This window comes from Episyrphus balteatus, chromosome 4 (genome assembly GCF_945859705.1).
Source record: "Episyrphus balteatus chromosome 4, idEpiBalt1.1, whole genome shotgun sequence".
Lineage (NCBI taxonomy): Eukaryota > Metazoa > Arthropoda > Insecta > Diptera > Syrphidae > Episyrphus > Episyrphus balteatus.
The window spans coordinates 82474308-82494161 of NC_079137.1; the positions used below are offsets into that span (position 1 = coordinate 82474308).

A 19854-nucleotide genomic window follows, 5' to 3' on the forward strand; every position below is an offset into this window, starting at 1 on the left:
CCTTCTAGAGGTTAACTTTTTTTTACAATTTGAATTTCATTCCCAGACAGCTGTTATCACCTTACGATAACTGTCAAAATGAGATATTTGAACCTGCTTATAGTTTCAGTCTGCGCTGAGTTGATTTCTGAAAAATGTGTGCCAGTTTGTCTACTCAAACAAAGTACTAATACCTACTTCAAAGTCGCACCTATATTTTTTTCCTCAATTATAATTTTGGTTCAAGTCTTGAGAAAAAAAGCAAACAAAAACATTTTCATTGATCAAATTCATTCACAAAAATCCAATTCATAAATTAAACAAAATCGAAAAAGCCGACACATAAAATTCGACAAATACGACATTTTTACGTAGGCATCAAAAGACTGCTTGCTATAAGCTAAGCTAGCCCGCCTGAATGCGTGACTTGTACAACATCTATACAAGTCTACCTTCACAACACCCTTTCATTAAAACACATTACATTATGTATCTACATATTACGTAGACGTGTAGTAGATATATGTACTTCATATATGCGTTTTTAGGTATATTCTACACTTGGCTTATAGGAGTTATTTCATCTTTTTGCAAAGAGTCTGACATTGTGTGGGATGACCGGTGCGCGGTGCACGGTGTGGTGGACGGACAATCTTTTTATTCGGTCTTGTGTCAGGTTAAAACGGCAGAAAGTCTAGCAACTAGCGAATGCGACTGCGACTGCGGCATAGGAAACGACAAACCCACGTAAATCATTATAACATGGTGTTGCCTCTATATGCGATGGTGACGGCGACGCGACGCTAGAGCTGTTGTTGAGTGTTGATGCAGTCCTAACTATAGCTCCATCCGAATACGTCAAGCAAATAAACAAACTGCCCTCAAAGTCTCAGCTTGATCGTATGTGTAGTGTATAGTGAGCACTGACAACTGCAATGCATGTGGTAGTTTCAGCAGCAGCAACACTCGGTTGTTGCAGCTTCGAGGCACAGCGAATGCGAAACGGCGGCGATGCGACGCCTCACTAGGATGCCGAATCGCGTCAGCAAGCTTTGCTTTAATTTCTGCTGTGTGAACTACTAGCTACAGTATCTTTGTGTCGGGAAGATGTGATTTTTAATTATTAACATCACGTTAGCTCCTTGTCACTTAGGTTCGCTTCTGTTCAGATATCGGATAGGATAGGTTCGTTTGGTTGTTTAAAGTGCGCGGTGCTACCATTTAAACCGATCGTGCAGCTTGAGAAAACCCATGTCATAGTGTTGGTTACAAAGAAAGGCCTTTTTTCACATCATCCAAGTGAAGGTCTAAATCGTGAAACAATTTGACATTTTAAAAATCCCACTTTTATATTTTTTTGCTACCAATTCCCTGTGCGCCGTGCGAAAAAAAATCGAAGAGTGCCAAACAAAAAAAAAATTATTGCTTACCGCAGTGCTGCCAGTTGTCGAAATTAAAATTGTATCGCTTCGTGCGGGAAATGTCTGTTGTCTCTGGTGGTGCATGCTTAATTGAAAATTGCAATTGTTTGCATAATTATACAATCACGTTTTTGAATTAATAAATAGCAAATGAAAACTTATTGTATTTTGATTAGTTGTATAAGCCTTGTATAATGTGTGTATCGATATCATATTCTAAAGTGTATGTAAATTGGTCTTTTCTTCTTGTATTGACTTTGAATTATGCATTATAATATAAAATATTTTTTTTTTATTTGCAATAAACAGCATTCTTTACAGTTTTTATTTTTTATATATTTTTATTTATAGACCTTCAATCAATACGACGTTTGTTAGAACATGAAACCAGTGGCGCAGTCTGTCCAAGTTGTCGAATTTCATTTGACAAAGGAAAGCGGCGAAAATTGATTGACACCTGTGGCCATGAGAGATGCTATTCCTGTATGTTTCGCAACGACCAGTGTCCAATGTGCATGAATAGCTCCTTGAAAGGTTTGTATAAAAATTTATATACATAAATTTTCTTGCGTGTAGTTTAAGTTAAGAGAGTTTTGAAGCTTGATGGCTTTGGTAATTGATTTATTGGTGACAGAAGGTTAATAAATGTTCTCATTATATTAATTGATTATATTAATTGAAATGTTAATATTATGCAATTTCATTTGCGTTAAACAAAAATGCTGGATAATGGAAATAAAATTTCTTTGTGTTCTTAATTATTTATTTATGATTTTTTCTGAAATTTGCTTTGCAAATTTCTTTCTTCGCATTGGTTTACAGTTTTGCTAACAGGACAGTGATTTATTTCTAATACTTTTCAACCACCTGTTTTGCTGTCAAATCGACATGTATTTGCTTCGCAAACTTTGCGAACATTTTAAATCGCTTTGTTTTTATTCAAAACAACCAAAAGCAAACAAAACTAGGTGCTAAAACAATGATTAAGCAACGATATAAACGTTGCTAAGTGATCTAGACAAATTGATAGTTGCAAACAAGGGCAAGCCTTTTGCATTCTATCAAAATCATTTTCTAGTTTATTAGCCCCTAATGCAATTGTCAATCAGCGATCGTCGTAACAATAATCTTCACTGCGTTGTCGATTGACATTAAAATTAGTATTGTGCAACTTAAACCGGCTAGTACTAGAATAATTGTGAATGAAAAAGCATTCATTATTTTGAATTATTCATACCTTGAAGTTTGATAGACAATATTTTCTCCAGACAAATAAAAATAAAAATGCATACAATCGCTGAATGAATTATTTGAAATTTCACATTTTAAAGAAGCAACAATATTTTGTCATTCCTATTTCATTAAAGCCTTGTATGCTGATGAAGCGTTTTTGATGCAGCTCGACAAACGAAATTCTTACCTGTACTAGATTATTTGGAGAGTTTTTTTTTACATTTTGCAGACATCTTTCGCGAATTTTTTTTTGTCGACCGAATAAGGTTTTTATGTTACTTTTGTTTAACTTACAAACAGTATTGAAAAATTGATTTTCGATATATTTTTTTGTAATCATGAAAACGATGAAAGTTTGTTGCCAAATAGTATCGAAACGAAAATAGTAATTCATCAAATATTCGATTGTCGTGCACTGGATATCGTTCAATCGAACAATAATTCACACCCTTCCCGGGGTTATGTGAAGTTGGCCAAAAAAATCAATGATTTTTACACTTACAAAAAATATTTGCGGTTTTTAAGGTGTTATATGGAATACGTTCAATCAAGTGAGAATTCTAAATCAAATAAATAACATTTTAGGCGCAATGCCCACACCAGTGTATTTCCTTTTTCTAAATTATAAATTAAAAAAGGTCACTGTGGTGTATGCGTACTATTTTTTTTCTTCAGGTGAATAAAAAATAATACTTCTATAATTTTTAATAGATAACATCTCAGAATCAAAGATCAAAGACTTGATCTCGTTCCTCAATGCAACAAAGTGGACTAAGGACGGCCTAACACTTGTTTTTCCCTTTTTTTAAAACCAATTTAAAATTTATTTCAATTAAATCAATTTATCACTCACAGGTTTCATGAGTTTTGGCATCAAAACGGCGAATTCTGCGCTAATTGGGCCATCAAGCATGGTTTGCTTTGACCGCCATCTCTACCTACCTACCTACCTATAATTTTTAAACTAAGGTTAGGATAGCGAAAATAAAACTTGGGCTATCTTAGGCTAACCTTGGGCAATCGAACCAGGCAGGTTTGAAAAGAAATTAGCAGCTTTACATAGCCCCTTCCCGATAGTTGTTAACACTAAAACGACATTTCAGTTCATTCCATTGTGTTCTCGGTATAAAACTATTTCTTTCCGTTCACTATCAAAGCGACAACATCTGTCGCTTAATCCACGAGAAAATGAAAATGAAAATAATCTAGTACTACCAACTAGGAACACATTCCCATTAACTTGAGCAGAAGATCTACACAAATGTGTAGATTATAAGCCCTGTTCCATTGGAGATGGCAGTTTACTCATGAATAGATCTAGTACTACAATTAGCACAATGAATTTCTACTCGAGGAGATGTAAATGTGTAGTTATTGTACTAGATTTCTACTCATGAGTATAGTCTACCAACTTCAAAGGAACGCGGCTATAGTGTACCAGAAAAAATTTTTGATAGCAATAGAATTTTGAATAATCGCATAGCCTAAAGACTGTCCTAAGATATCTTGAAGTCACAGATTTTGAAATTATTTGGTATTCACCTAATACAATTCAACAAACGCTTTTATTTGATACCAGAATCATCTACATATATATACGCTGTGGGCCCAGATTTCATAGATTGATTTGGAATAGCCTTTAAGTTTTTACTCGCCAAATGTATCATGACTCTCTTTTATCAAAACAATTTAAATTTCGAAAACTATATCATTTATTTATAATTAAATAGGTACCAGATATATATACTCATATTGCGAATGATAAAGTTTTAGATTTTTATCTTTCCAAAAGAATGATGAAATATGCGTCAAGAGAGATACAATCTTAATCCACCATGCATCTATCGATCGAAGACTATCAATCACAATAGTCCCCCAAGCTAACTTTCACAACTTTTTCTCTTTTAATTGCCTACATAAATACTTAAACTTGGACACTAGTAGTTATTAAATCCGCACTCATATAAAAAAAAAAAAAAACAAAATTGTTGTTGAACATTTCACCAATATTTATATTTAGTATTTTTATACCTTTAACAAACTTAAATCAAATCATAGAAAAAAATTTATAGAAAAATAAAACATTCCATAATTACATCGAAATAAATGATCGTTTGTTTGATTTACCATTTTTTTCATAAATTTATTTATTTTTTATTTTGTTTTCAAATTTACAGATGTCGACTGTAGTAATACCCAAGGCTATGATACGGGCATTGGCGGATCGACATCAACAATTGTTAGTCCTCTGGGGTCTCCACAGCCACAGCTAAGATCACAATTGCGCACAAATGCCGCTGCTTTGTCAAAATATATGCAGGTAAGGTGCCAAGGTGTTTTGTTATAAATTTTTAAGTTACCATATTTTTTGTGTTTTAAGTAATTATTTTTTTTTTCTTATATTAAATAAAAAGCATATTGAATATATGTATGATAGAGGTATTCATGAAACGGTGTAAACTCGGTAAACGTTGTAAAGTGGTAAATGTGTCAAAATTTTGTATGGATTTGACAGCTCGTTTACCTTTTTTATCGTTTTACCATTTTAACCAAGAGTTTACACCGCTGCTTAAATACTGATATTTTCTAAACGTCAAAAAAACATTAATAAATTATAATATTCCTTAAACTGTCAATTTTAAGTCCAGTAATCTCGTGAACTAATAATGACATATCTACTCTCCAAAATAGATCATATTTTTCAAATTTACAGAATATCAACGAAAAACTTTGACACTTCTTGTCAAAACAAAACGTAAAATATTTGATTTTAGAAAACTTTCAAGACAAAAAACTTGAAACGATCACCTCCTTTTTTTAAATAAACCGCAAATGGTCACCATGATTTTACAATATTCCCAATGGTATTGGTATCTTACACCACGTCCACAGTGTTTATAAATCGTCGTTAGAGCGGAGTGCACCCTGACTATTATATATAGTGAATGTACACGAGATCTTGTTGTTTTCTTGGTTTTATTTAAGGCATACGTTTGACTGACATTTAAACAATTCAAAATTGGGTCAGACAAAGATTGTAGTAAAAGTCTATTTAGAAACAAAAAAAAAAAACTATATTCATTCGTAAACTCTATTATGGCTTAAGGATGAACACAGATTTGTTGTCTGTCAAGTGTCACCTTCTTTTTCTTCTTCGGTGTATGTTTATTTATTTTTGGTCTGAAAGTTTAATAGTAATTGAACAGAGCCAGACAAGAGTCACAAGTGGTGTGTGTGCTCGCGGAGAGCACACTATGATCATGATCAATGAATTTAAACATAATGAGGTCATAAGCTTTTAAGCTAGTGTGTTCTCGCCCTAAAGGCATTTTTATAAACCTATCGACACTTCACAATATACCTATAAATCTATTTGAACATCTGATGAGATATTGAATGTCAGATAGCACGCCTATCACCATTAAACAATCAAAATCACACAGGCGCGTAGAAGAAAAGAAGGAGTAACCACAAAGACGAAGTTATAAGATTACCTTTACGATGGAAATAGAAATTTTGTCAAAGAGTGAATTTGTATCTGTTTGAGCATCAGCAGATAAGTTAATTGTCATATTTAGGCCACAGATCTTATACGATCGAATATTTGAAAAAACAACAATATTAGATCAATGTTCGTTCAGTCTTTCGATTGTTTCAGTTTTATAGATCTAGGCCAAGACTAAATTATTTGCATTTTTGAAGTTATACTTTTTTCCGGCATTTGTATCAGAGTGAAAATTTACATTTTGACACTAATAAATCTTCAAATGACTAAAGTAATAACAGTCATAACATTGTCAAAGTGACAGGTGTCAAAAGAGCTGCGATTAAAAATAATTTAATTTATGTGTCATTATAACCAAATTTTATAATTATTTTCAGTTATGAAACAAAAACAAATTTCCCTTAAAAGCAGCCCCCCTTCGAAGATTTCTGGGCCCGAATTACGGGCCCAGAGAGAGCAATATTAGAAACGTTAACGTATGATCGTAATCGTATGCCGTAATTCGACCCCTGTTTTATTAACGGCCCTGTGCACTCACATATTCATGCGCCGTATTTGTTTATCTTCATTAATGGTTATATATGGTAACTTACACGTATAGCCCGTATAGCTTCTCAATTTGATCGTCTATGCCAGATCGATCAAATAGGTGAATTTATATTGCTTTGAGGAGCAGCATTATATGGTCATTTATTGTCCGAACAGGTTCTTCTAATATTTGTGTTCTGAAATTTTTTTATTTGAAACGCGGGTTAGAATGTATCATAGTCTGGAGCCTCGGATGTGATAAATATCGAACTCATGAATGATGTAGAGGTATTTATATTGGAATGAAGAACATTTTTCTTCCGGTTCCCACTGCGCCTACACAAATAAAACGATAAGTGAGATTGTGCATAGATTAACGGTGTTTATTTTATAGTTATTTTAAGTGGAATGTTCTCTCTTAAGTTGTTGGTACTCAATTTAATAACTTAATAAATTATTATTAGGCTTGTTTTGCTTGACATTTTTTAAAGTGATTGGATAGTTGTCATTGTGTCATCAATAAAATAGGGTGTGATTTTAGAAATGTGTAAAACTAAACAAAGTTGCGGATTTATATGTTCATTTAGTTTTGGTTCAACTGGAGATAAGAAAAGATAGATAAGATTAAGTCCTTTTAGCTCAGTGCAAATAGAATTGCAGTAGTAAATGCACACAAATATAAACTCTAACTATCATAAAAATTTAGATGGCATTTGGCTCAGGTGGTTTGCTTTGAACCAAGCCATTATTGAGCATTATTTAATTCGATAAACCAAAGTGGTTGTCGAACAAACCTAATGAGCATCTATTTGACAATTATGCCCATCTCCACTGTCACTATATCTAGATTTAGCGTAGGAGACTAATGTCGTTTTCTATTGACGAATCTCAGAATGAGATTTGTGAATTTGACAGCTGAAAGGGGGGGTGAAGAGGGGAAATAGTGGACGAATCTCAAATTTCATGATCATTTTGCGTCTTGAGATTCAAAAAAATGACAAAAAAATGAATCTGAGATTCAAGAATCTGATTCTGGATTTTTATCAAGATTCACGCATACAAACACACGCACTTGTTTTATTTTTTTTATACGCACAGATTTCGCACACAATTACAAAACTAGATTTCATATTCTATTTGCAGTGGATAATCTGAGAATTTTTAACAAAAATCTCAAAAGTCAATAGAAAACGACATAAAATGGTGTCTCCACTGACATGAGATGATTTATGAGAAGATTTATTTTGACAGTTCTACAAAAATCGGATTGTTATTTCAATGCTTCTGGATGAAAAAAATCCTACATACTTCTTCGCTGCCTTAATCTTTTATTGAATTTATTAAACGCAAAAAGTTTCCAATATTTCGCAAAATCGTGAGAAAATTATTAAAAGAAAATGAGTGCACCAAAATCGATTTGTTTGGATATGTTTGATTTCCCTATTTTCGATTTTCAAGTAGATTTTGACGAGGTTTTGAGGAGATTTATATTCATAATGGTAAATCACATGATTTAGAGGAGGATTTATGTAAATCACCCTAAATGTAGATTTAGGTGTCAGTGGAGATTAGGCATTATCCGCTGCATTTAATTAGCGTAAAAAAATGCACTCAGCGCTAAACTGATTAAAATCAAGAAATCTGAAAATTTTTGTTTTAGGGGAGTATTAAATGGAACATTAAAGTTGAAAGAAAATTGAGAAATAGCATAGAAATAGTATTTATATTTCTTGTTCACTAACCCAAAGTAGAAACTAGTAAATTTAGGGTGATTTTGTTCACTAGAAGTTAAACATAACTTGAGGATTTTTATCTTTAACTTCTGAATTTGGTTTTATTCACTAAAAGTTGACGTTTTTAACTTTTGATTTTCAACTCGAGAGTTTATCAACTTTCGGTTTTCTTAACTTCCGGAAAAAGTAGAAGTTTGCCGACAAAACTTGGGAGTTTGCTTCAAAATGTTTTTTTTTTTATTTTTCTGTCAAAATTTTGTTTGTTTATTGTGAAAAAAAATAATGTGCCAAAGCAACACAATTTTGGCATTACCTTTTCTTTTGAGAGGAATCAATGCAAAATGTTGCCCCGCTAGTTTAAAGAAAAAAATTCAAGAACAAAACAAAAACTAAAACCATTTTTTTTCTTATGTATTTTATTAAAACCTTAAAATAAAATATTCTGTCTACGAAAATATTCAATATTTTTTTGATGGCATGGGTTTGCAGCAAGTTATTTTTCTAGATTTCTTGTTAAAAAATTCTGCTTAAGGTCACTGGATGCGACGCACGGACGTTTGAATATTTTCACTTCTATACAATTACAGGAACTTCAATTATAATTCTGCACTTAATATTTTTTTGAAATTGGATTGCTTTGGATTTGAAAATCTTGAAAAACGGTGCGGCGTGCGTACAATCGGACAAAAATAGATTAGTTATTACTTATAAATTACACAAACCAAATAAATTTAAATACCGATTAAAAATTTCTTTAAAACAAATTTGACATTTTCAACACAAGAACGAACAAATTACAAAAAACTTCGATTAAAATGACATTGAACTGGCAGTATTTGTTTGTGCTGTCACAAATATCCTAGGGATATTTTTTAAACTGAAAGTTGGCCAACTTTTGTTTTACAAACTCGAGAGTTGAGAAAACGATAGTGAACAAAATCAATTCTCAACTTTTGTTTTAACTCTCAAGTTATAGTCAACTCTCAGGTTTGTCAACTTGAGAGTTTGCTACAAGTTGAGCAATAGTGAACAAAATGGCCCTTAGAATACAGAAAGTTGTCCTTAATTGTTCCCTTGTCACCGGAAACTTCTTCCGAACTTCCGGACTTCAGTATTTAATTTTGAAGCAATTAACTGATATGACATTCACATATACAGATGACATGCTATTCAATAACGTTTGCCCCGAACAAAAAACTACCCTCAACTTAATTTGGACATTAAGAAGTGAAATTTTAAACATCATATCTTTTCGAGCACAGCCAATTATGACAATTAAATCGGTTAATTTTTCCAACCATAAGTCATAAGATTTCTCCACTAACGGCATTGTGTTTATTGTCTTCGTCTGCATCTCTTCTCCAATTTTTGTTGAGAAAGCATCTCAAGTATGGTGGAATTGTTTGAAAACACAGTACCTATAAACGGAGGTCTTTCATGTTGCGGTCATAAAAATTAAAAAGGCTCAGCGAGTACTCACATGCTGATGTGGTGTATGTTAATTGTATATATTTTTTTTTTTTTTGTTATTATTTTACTAGCATATTCCAGAAGTCCATTCACTCTTTTATAATGCAATTAATTCTCAACGTTGGCCAAACTTTATGTATGTATATATCACAGGCTACAAACAAACATCCAAAGCAGACTTGCCGTCGTCGTCGACGGTCGTCGTTGTGCCAGTTTAAGCGAGCCAACAACACAGTTTTCTATTTCGTAACACCTATTCATGCTAAATGTAACCTCATAACTCAGCTCAAAAACTTGGCTACACTTTAAAGTTGACCTGCAATGCAATGCCGGTTTGTCTTTGGCTTGGCTTGGCCTGGATGCAACAACGGTGCGGTGCAGCGCGGCAGTGGCCACTCTGTAAGCCAAATGGACAACTGCGCATAAATCTACACAAGCTAGCTCTTGTAGCGAAAAAAAATATTGAAAAATTGTGTTCATTTTCAAAATGCAAATCCAAATAATCAAAGTTTATAGCCAACACAGGTTTTCATTTCGTTTATCTTAATCTGTTTTTATTGCATCATGAAATAATATATAAATCGCTAACCCAAAAAGTTTGGGAGGAGGGATACAGGGGAACAAGGCGCAAAAGTCAAAATACTCTTGAGAGCGGAACAGTTGAAGGTGTAATTGCGCTTGCGCACCTTTCCCATCATAGCATAGCAGGTTCATTCTCCAACGTAAACCAGAGCAAATTTTGTATCGAATTAAAGCTCTTTTTGAAAAAGAAGGAGGCTCAGCCAAATATTAATTGGGCGTTCAAAACAACCTTTTCATCTGCAAAGTCGTAAAACGATCTCAAGCCACACTTTGCAGTCGAATAGTAACCTAATGATGTAATTCATATAAATAAAAATAAAGAATCTGTCTATAAGGTATTCGTTGCGCTCGCTGCTGGGTAAGCTCGAATTCAAATTCATTAATGTGCGTCGTAATTTCTTGTTAGTGCAGTGGTTCCACACGTATAGCTTTATCTTTAATCACTTTAAAGATAAAGTGTTATGGTCTCTGTGTAAAATGCCCCTCTTCATTAAGGTATGTTTGATTTTATACATCACTTACAAACCAATAGAAGAAAATACAAATATTTCAAACCATTGTTGTATAAAGTTTGTTTATTTTTTGCCCCATTTATACAAATGAAGTTGTTAGTAATTTTGTCACACAACTGTCAAAAATGCTGTTGTCATAATACTGGCAGAGAATGAACAAGGAACCCTTTATAAAAGCTGAACACATTGTATGACGATAAAATGTCAGATTTTAAAGGAACTCGCAATGACAGGATTATGGTACTAAACCCGAACGCGACTATTTATTTTAGCTGCGTTCCTTGGGGGCATCTATTTACTGCTTAGTACTTAGAGTTGCTTTCAACTACTATTTCTCTATTGAAAAAGTAGATAAATGTTCCCAAAGGAACGCAGCTAATATACACCATGTGTATTTTGACATTTCTCTAAAAGAGGCGCGTCCCACAAATAGTTGCTTTCCATAAATAAATCAAAAGATATTTTAGGTGGAATACAAAAACTCGTGTGTTTTTTGATTTTTTGGATATTTTTGAAACAAATATTTTACGAGTTTTTAAAAAATTTTAGTAACAAAGTTGTAAAAAGATATCTATTTCCAAATATAATCGAAAATTGATTTATATTTTTTTCTAACAGTTATATCTTTTTGACAGCTAAGCTTGAAATTCGTAGCCATTTTCCAATTAAAAAGAAATTCGAACAAATCTAAAAAAAAATAGGGTATGGTATGAATTATTCAGAAAACTCTTATATTCATCTCTCAAGATTATAACTTGTTCACGGTTTTAATTCAAATTGGGGCACGTTCACGCTTTGAATTGGCCACGGTAATAAAATGACGATTAAATGCAGACGATGAAAAGAAGATCAAAAGAAAACAATATGAGTTGAAAATAAAGTATATGAGATCAATCTTGAAGCTTTCTTTTTATGGTGTAGTTTATGGTTACACTGGATCTTACAACTTCGTCATAGCTTTAATTAAAAATATGAAGAAATAAACAATTTGTTTGTATTCTTTATTCAAGATACTTCAAAATTAACGGTTTTATTCTATTCTGATTTCAAGTTTCTAACTTGGAACAATCTTTCCTTATACAATCAATAAAGTATTGTAGTAGAATTCTCTTCTATAGCTTGAATAATAAGTTCACTGCATTACATCACATCTTTAGACGAATGAGCCATTCACTGATATTTTAATGCACAATTTTGCAGAATAACCAAGTCTGCATAAAAGGGTCAGTCCAGAGAAACAGGTATCGAGAAGAGCCTATGGGAAAGAACGGTTCTATAGACTTTGAGCCATTAGCCTCACTTAATAACTTACATATACTTGATACTTCTCGTATCCATTCATGTATATTATACATTGTATACGTATACCTAGTATATATTTATGCCCCTGTTACCAACTTGATTCGACACAAAGCTTATATCCACAGCCTTATAGCCAAAGCAAAGATATATGTTTGGATCTTATGCGTTTTTAATTATGATTGCATTCGGACGAGAAAATGCATGCGCATCAACATATAAAACTGGTATGTCTGCACATACACACTTACACATTTATTCCACATCCTACATTCATTCTGATGCTTGGTCCAAAGGTGACTCATCTTATATTATGTATGTTGGAAGTTGGAACCTCTACCTACCTATATGGATTGACTGGCCGTTCATGGTGGAGAATGTGCGCATGAACTTGAGATGAAGATCTTTTCTTTCCTGAATATGAAGACCCAAAGCATCTTCACAAGTTCTGTATATTCCTGTGTTCCTTGTGTATAGAAAAGACGTGCGGTGTATGGGTTTCGCGATTTCTTTTCCTGAAACTGGTCAAAGTGTTTTGTTTTTGTTATTTTTTTGTGAGAAGTCTAAGGGAATTTTGTGTGGGTCTGTCATAACGAGCATCGTGTTGCGAAGTTATTATTTTCTTCCTTTATTTTTTTTTTTTATTAAAATGATGTATAAAAACTTTATCATAAATTATCATTAAGAAAAAAAAAATTGATTTTTTTTTATGAATTATAATGAATGACTTTCACACAGAATCGCCAGGAGTCGATATCACCAGATTTTCGATATGCTAGCGTTGGCAAATTACCCAAATCATTAAGTTCCACGAATGGAGGAACAATCGCCACAACACTACCAACACCAACAACAACACAACAAGCATCAACAACTGCCACCACAACATCATCTTCAGGCAATGACAATAACAACAGCTTTGGAGAAATCGCTAATGCTACAGCAGCAGCATTTGCTACACCACCACCGACTAGAAGAAGATTTTTCAATCATAAAAATTTAAGGAGTGCACTGACCGGTGGTCATCGGAGAACGGCATCTAATGGTTGTCCAATTGATACGTCATCAATTTTATCTGGTAAGTGATGGTTGGAATATGATGGTTAATTAAATAAATATTGTATCTTTAACAAAAAGAAGAGGAGGAGGAAGGGGATGGGTTTATCAATTTATTTCAAGGATAGTACACTATGGGACAAAAAATGTTTTTATAGTCTTTTTGAATTTCATAGGATACAAGTTTATTGCAATTAATATTGAGAGAGAGAACACTCAACAAAGCTCAATTCCTTCAATTTTAAGGTTAACTAACTAACTAATTTTAACGGTCACTCTGGTGTATGTGTAACATTTTTTTTAATCAACTTTTTGTTGGTAAAGAAAAATGTTTCTTTTGCTTGATAACTAATAAATCCAACTGAACTTTGTAGATCATTTTCATTTGGTAGGCTGAATCATGTTTACTCGCATTCATACTGCTGTTTTCTTTTTCGGAATGAACATTATTATTGCCATTGTTTAGATGTTTAGATGCGAATAACTCAGCACCCAAACTCTTAAGAAACTTATGGTTTTTAGTTATGAATAGAGCTTAAAAAGCCTTTTCTTTTGATGTCTCACTCGATGGGTTTTGAAGAAATTTTTGAAATTGTATATTTTTTTGGCAATTTCTTTTTCGAAAATCAAAAAAAAAATCGATATTTAATTTTTTACCTCTATGCATAGCCCAGTTGATAATGGACTCATATCTCCAATTCAAAACCAATTTCACGACTTTGGTCAAAAGATATCGGCATTGGAAAGTAAGACAAAAATAAGAAAAATAAATGTTTGGTTGGAAATATTTCAGGAACCACCTCGAAAAAACTTTTGATTTTAGTTATTTATAAAGCTTAAACAGGTCTTCGTTTTTATGTCTCTCTCGTTAGATTTGTACGAAATTAAAAAAAAGGACAAGAGCCCAACTAAAATTTTGAGCTTCGTTAAAGGTATTACAGAAGCTACATTTCAGCTTCTTTTTAAAATTAGTAAGGTTGTTGGGCATGGAAAAAGGAGAACGTTATACAAATTTGACCCTTTATAAGGATGTACTTATAAGGTCTATTAGAAGCTCAAACGAAGATTTATCGAAGCTCTAGCAAAGCTTTGAGATTTGACAGATAGCTTCGAAAGAACTTGTACAGCTTGTATATATATACATGTGTCTTATAGAAATTAAAAAAACTTCAAAAACAAAAAAGAAATTTTCTTTTTCAATTGGTTTTGATTTGATTTTAAATCATGAATTTTATCTTTTAAGCCTAGTACGCTGCTGAAGCGAAACGAAAAATTTTGAAGTCTCCAAAGTCAACAGCGCTCATGTTAACAAAAAACATACCATCGGGATTATAGCAAAGTAAAAATTATGAAAATACATCAGAAAATAAGTTTAAAAGCAAAAACAAAACAAATTTAATTTCGTTCAAGATTTCGTTAACGAAATGTTGTACGCTGCAGTTCAAATATAGCAGATGTCAAAAAAAAAAATTCCGAGCTAGATTATTCAATATCAAAAACCAAAAATCAAATACAAAACTGAGTAATTTCTGTAAAGCTTCTATAAATTCATTGACCAAGCTTATCCTAAAAACAAGCTTTCTTCGGTTAAGTTTCTTTAACAGTATTTTAACAACTTATTAGAAATTGTTAAACAAGTTCGAACCTCTATAAGCAATTAAATTCTGAAGCAAACTCAATACAAGCTGTATAAAAAGTAGTACCTGCGAGACTTCAATTTATAGAAGCTGTTCTATTAGTTGGGAGGTGATTTTTAGTTAGAGCATGTTCTTACAATAATAATTCTTCGAATTCATTTCTTTATTGTTAACAAAATTTAACTTTAACTTTGTCTCAATTTCTTAAAGTTGTTTGTTCCATAGTGTACCTTAACCAAAACTCTTTTCAATTTATTCTCTCTTTTATGGTTATACTCCACAATACTTTTCAATCGCATGCCTTACTTTTATAGTACATAATATAAATGGTAAATGTACTATCGCCTAGTTTAAGTCTTCTCTTATTATCCATATGTATCATCTCATATTAAAAGGTAACAATAATAATCCATTGGAAACATCAACATGCTCCGATTCTGTTGTTACTCGCCGTCGCCGTAAGGCATTGAATAACAGTAATCTGAACGGTGGAAGTAGTGAAAATCGGTTGAATCGATTAAGTTTGGCCGGAACATCAATCTATGCTGGGCACCTATCATCGCTGGTCTTTGGAAAGATCAAATCTCTGTGGAATGTGAATTCGTCGACCACAAGTTCGGGCCTAAATCAGTTAGCAGGCAGGAAACTTATATTCATATATTACCTCGAGTGTTTTTTTATTTTTCTTTATTTCACTTCCTTGCATGATAAATTTAACTATATTTCTTAAGCATGTTGTGGTTTGGTTGTATTTTTGAGTTTGTTGTTATTATTTATTTCTAACAGATGTCGCCACTATTCAAATATTTTCAGCATGATGCGTTTTGAATTATGAGAATTGCTTCTTTTTTAAAATGTCTTTATATTAAATTCCATTCGTAACGTGAATTTGTAACGAACCTCAAAAAATCACGAAATCCAATGTAACGGAATTCGTAACAAATCTACGATACGAATGAAATTCATGATAAAGACGAAAAAACACAGTTTTGCAAAGCTTTTTCTTAATTGTTTTTATTTTTCTCCACCAGGTGGCGTTGGAGACGGTTTAAATTCGCCCTCTGTATCGAATGGCAAGCAACAAAATGAAGAGGAACTTCGAACTAGACTCGGTCTTCTCCTCGACACAGGAAAATCTAGCAGCTCGACAAACATCAGTCCCGACTCACAAACCCTTACCGAGTCCTCCGAGTACACCGAAACCAATAACCGTTTCAAATCAAAAGACTACAACAAGACATTCGGTAGTCAATTTTCGGTGGCCGCTAAAGATGAAGTTGGAAGTATTGCTGGAAAATTCAAAGCATTTTCCATCAACGAACGCTCTGATGGATTTGACTGTCCCAAATTGCGAAAGACAATGGTCAGACGATCGGCCAGATCGCAACTTCGCAATACTGCTGGGATCTATAAGTCAAGTCCGGCACAAGCCGTTCAACTTGCCCTTAAACCGTTATTTTTCGAAGTTCCACTTCAAGAACCCGATCCACCTTTCATTGGGCGCCAGTGGCTTTTACGAGAACTATCAAACATTCTCACAACAACCGAAACTCCTGGAGTACTGATAAATGGTAACCCTGGAACAGGCAAAACCGCCTTAGTTCTGCAGCTTGTCGAGTACTCATGTTTCGGTCGACGCAAGGATGTCCCCTACACTGAGACCGATGGAATCTATTGCCAGATTAATATTGGCCATGATAGGCTGAAAGCTCTTGCCTCTCATATTGTTGGCTATCATTTTTGCCAAGCTGACACGAATTTAACCTGTCTGGTGCCAGATTTCGTGCATTCTCTTGCCGCCCAGCTCTGCCAGGCTCCACAATTGGTTGCCTACCGGCAGTACCTCATAAATGAGCCACACCTTCAGAATATACTTTGCGTGAAAGAGTGCATTGCCGATGCTGAGAGAGTTATGCGAATGGCCATCCTAGAACCACTGACCATTTTAAAACGTTCTGGGAAAATCGCCTCAAAAACTTGTGTCATCCTTATCGATGCTTTGTGTGAAGCTGAATATCATCGACCCGATCATGGTCATACAATTGGAACATTTCTTGCCAAAATGACACAGTACTTTCCTTCATGGCTGAAAGTAGTTGCTACTGTTCGGACACAGATGTTGGAGCTCGTTAAGGGACTCTCTTTCACTAAGATGACTCTCGATAGCTGGGCTTCAAATGATCTCCTACAAAAAGACATGCTCGATTACATCACATTCCGAGTTAATCATAGCGCCGAAATTCAGAATAACATTTCTGGCACTATTAAAGAACACACTTCGGGACAATTGAAGTTTATTGGCCATCTTCAGGCGTTAACCAAAGGTTCGTTTTTGTATGCCAAACTAATTCTAGATCTCATCGAACGTGGACAATTGGTGATTAAGTCGACAAGTTACAAAGTGCTGCCAGTTTCCTTGGCGCAAATATTCTTACTGCACTTTAATCTGAGATTCCCGACTGGTTCGAGCTTTGAAAAAGCTTCTCCAATTCTGAATGTGTGCCTTGCTGCGCTTTACCCACTGACACTGAATGCCATTTACTATACGATATGTGCTCTCAAGACCGATGAGATCATGAGCTGGGATGAATTTCTACAGCGTTTCAAACTCCTCGATGGTTTTTTGGTCAAGCGCATAGATAACACTTATATGTTTTTCCATCCATCGTTTAGAGAGTGGCTTATCAGGAGAGATGATGGCGAGTCAATGAAGTTCTTGTGCGATTTCAGACTTGGCCATGCAGCTATTGCTTTCCGGTTGTCAAGACTACAGCCACCTCTTGACCCAGAGCAAACCTTAGAACTGGGCCATCATATTCTGAAAGCTCACATCTATCGGAATTCCAAAGGTCCACCATCACCAAGGGATATGCAGTCGTTTTGGATTGCAAGCGTCACAGACTCAATATCGGCAGCTTTAGGCTCCTTGCGGAATGTCTACAATCCAAACATGAAGGTGTCACGGCTACTTCTTCTGGCCGGTGCCTCGCCGCATTACCAAACAGAGTTTATGGGTGATGCAACAATACTTTGTATAGCTGCCCATGAGGGAATAGTTCCCATGGTTAGTTTGCTGTTAGAATTTGGAGCTGATGTTGAAAAGACAAACAGTCAAGGTTGTACACCTTTGATTTTGGCCGCAATGAAAGGTCATTGTGATGTTTTGCGTCTTTTGGTTGCTGCCGGCAGCAGCCTGGGACAGACAGACACTACCCAGAGGTGTGCGTTGGTTCATGCTGCGAGAACTGGAAGACTGAATGTTGTGAAGTATTTGCTGGCAAGTGACTGGACACCGAGACAGAGCAGCAATGACATAAGTCTGGAGAAGGCTATGCAGCAGGCTTTAATAGGAGCTGCATCGCAAGATCACACAACAATTGTGGAAGACTTGTTGGAAATGGAGAATGTCTATATTAATGACATTGAGCCGTTGAGCGGCGAAACAGCTTTAACAGCGGCTGCTAGAAATGGATGTGTCGATACTGTGGCAGTGTTGCTGTCTCGGGGAGGTAAAGTCGATGGGAGGAATAAATTCGGTGCGACCCCACTTTGGTTAACAGTGAAGGAAGGTCACTGGGCGGTTGCGGAAAAACTGCTTCAGAACGGAGCTCAAATCGACGAAGCAGTAATTCCCACTAAGAAAACTCCTTTGATGATAGCTGCCGAAGAGGGTCTAATAGGAATATTAGAGCTTCTCATCGATCGAGGTGCTTCAATTGACTCGGAAGACTCTGAAGGCTTTACGGCTTTATCTTGGGCGTGTTTGCGGGGCAGGCATACTGCTGCCAAATGTTTGATTGAAAAAGGCTGTGACAAGGAGCATGCCGATAACAATGGTCGCACACCACTCGATCTTGCCGCCTATCAGGGTTCCGCAAGTCTGGTGCAGTATCTGCTTGACCAAGGAGCCAAAATTGAGCATATCGATATAAACGGTATGCGGCCATTAGATAGGGCAATAGCTTGCCGAAATATCCAAGTTGTTCAGGTCTTTCTAAAGCGCGGAGCTAAATTAGGACCGACAACTTGGAGTATGGCCATGGGCAAACCAGAAATTTTGGTTGTCCTACTGAATAAGCTGCTAGAAGATGGCAATGTTTTGTATAGAAAAAATCGTTTCCAAGAAGCTGCTCATAGGTACCAGTATGCGCTGAAGAAGATCGCCAACATTGAAACTCTCTTGGACAAGAATTCTGTCTTCACGCAGCTTCGGGCAAACTTGTTGCTAAATCTTTCGCGGTGCAAGAGAAAATTAAATGTAAGTTTGTTTAAATATTAATAAACTTTTTTTTTTTAAATTGACTTGTATTATTTAGGAACTTGACGAATCAACAGAATTAGCCACACAAGCTATCGACCAGAAACCAACGAGCTACGAAGGTTACTATGCCAGAGCTAAGGCTAAAATGGAACAAGGCCTACTAAATGATGCTTTAGTTGATGCAAATGAAGCCATGCAAAAGGCCGCCCAAAGCGGGGTCTTGCCAGAAGTTGTTGAAGTTTTGAGGCGAATTCAAAATGAATTACTTGTAAGAATTACTGAAGTCAACCACGGCAATAGCATGGCCAACGGTTGCAATGAGACTGAGTCTCAAAACGAAATGACCGACTTGTAGGTTCTCTTAGAATTATATTTTAAAATGCTTCTTTATTTTTTTCTAAGTTTAACAAAAAATATTAAAAGTTTCTTTAAGGTCTATGTTTTTTTGAAAATATCTATGTAAACCTTTTGACTACATTTTCATGTTTCATGAAAATAAATAGACTATCGAGAATATTTTGTAGAAGTATATAACTATATATCATATTTTATTTAATTTCTTTTTAAATATTTATAAACTTTAATCTAAACATAAAAACACACCATGTATATATTTTGCATTGTATTTTAGTTCACTA

At 34.6% G+C, this 19854-nt stretch overlaps 1 protein-coding gene across 6 annotated transcripts in view; it reads left to right on the forward strand.

Moving 5' to 3' along the window:
• The window catches only part of LOC129919764 (protein TANC2), a 48707-nt gene extending 28853 nt beyond the window's left edge, over positions 1-19854 (forward strand). For 5 of the 6 annotated variants that reach the window (XM_056000793.1, XM_056000794.1, XM_056000795.1 and 2 more), the window contains exons 2-6: positions 1752-1934; positions 4811-4953; positions 13001-13340; positions 15987-19213; positions 19272-19854. In XM_056000793.1, coding sequence (XP_055856768.1) covers positions 1752-1934; positions 4811-4953; positions 13001-13340; positions 15987-19213; positions 19272-19571 — 4193 coding nt within the window. In that variant the 3' untranslated portion in view covers positions 19572-19854. Of the gene's footprint in view, positions 1-496; positions 1624-1751; positions 1935-4810; positions 4954-13000; positions 13341-15986; positions 19214-19271 lie in introns of those variants that run through there. The other variant, XM_056000798.1, reaches the window with a different exon arrangement.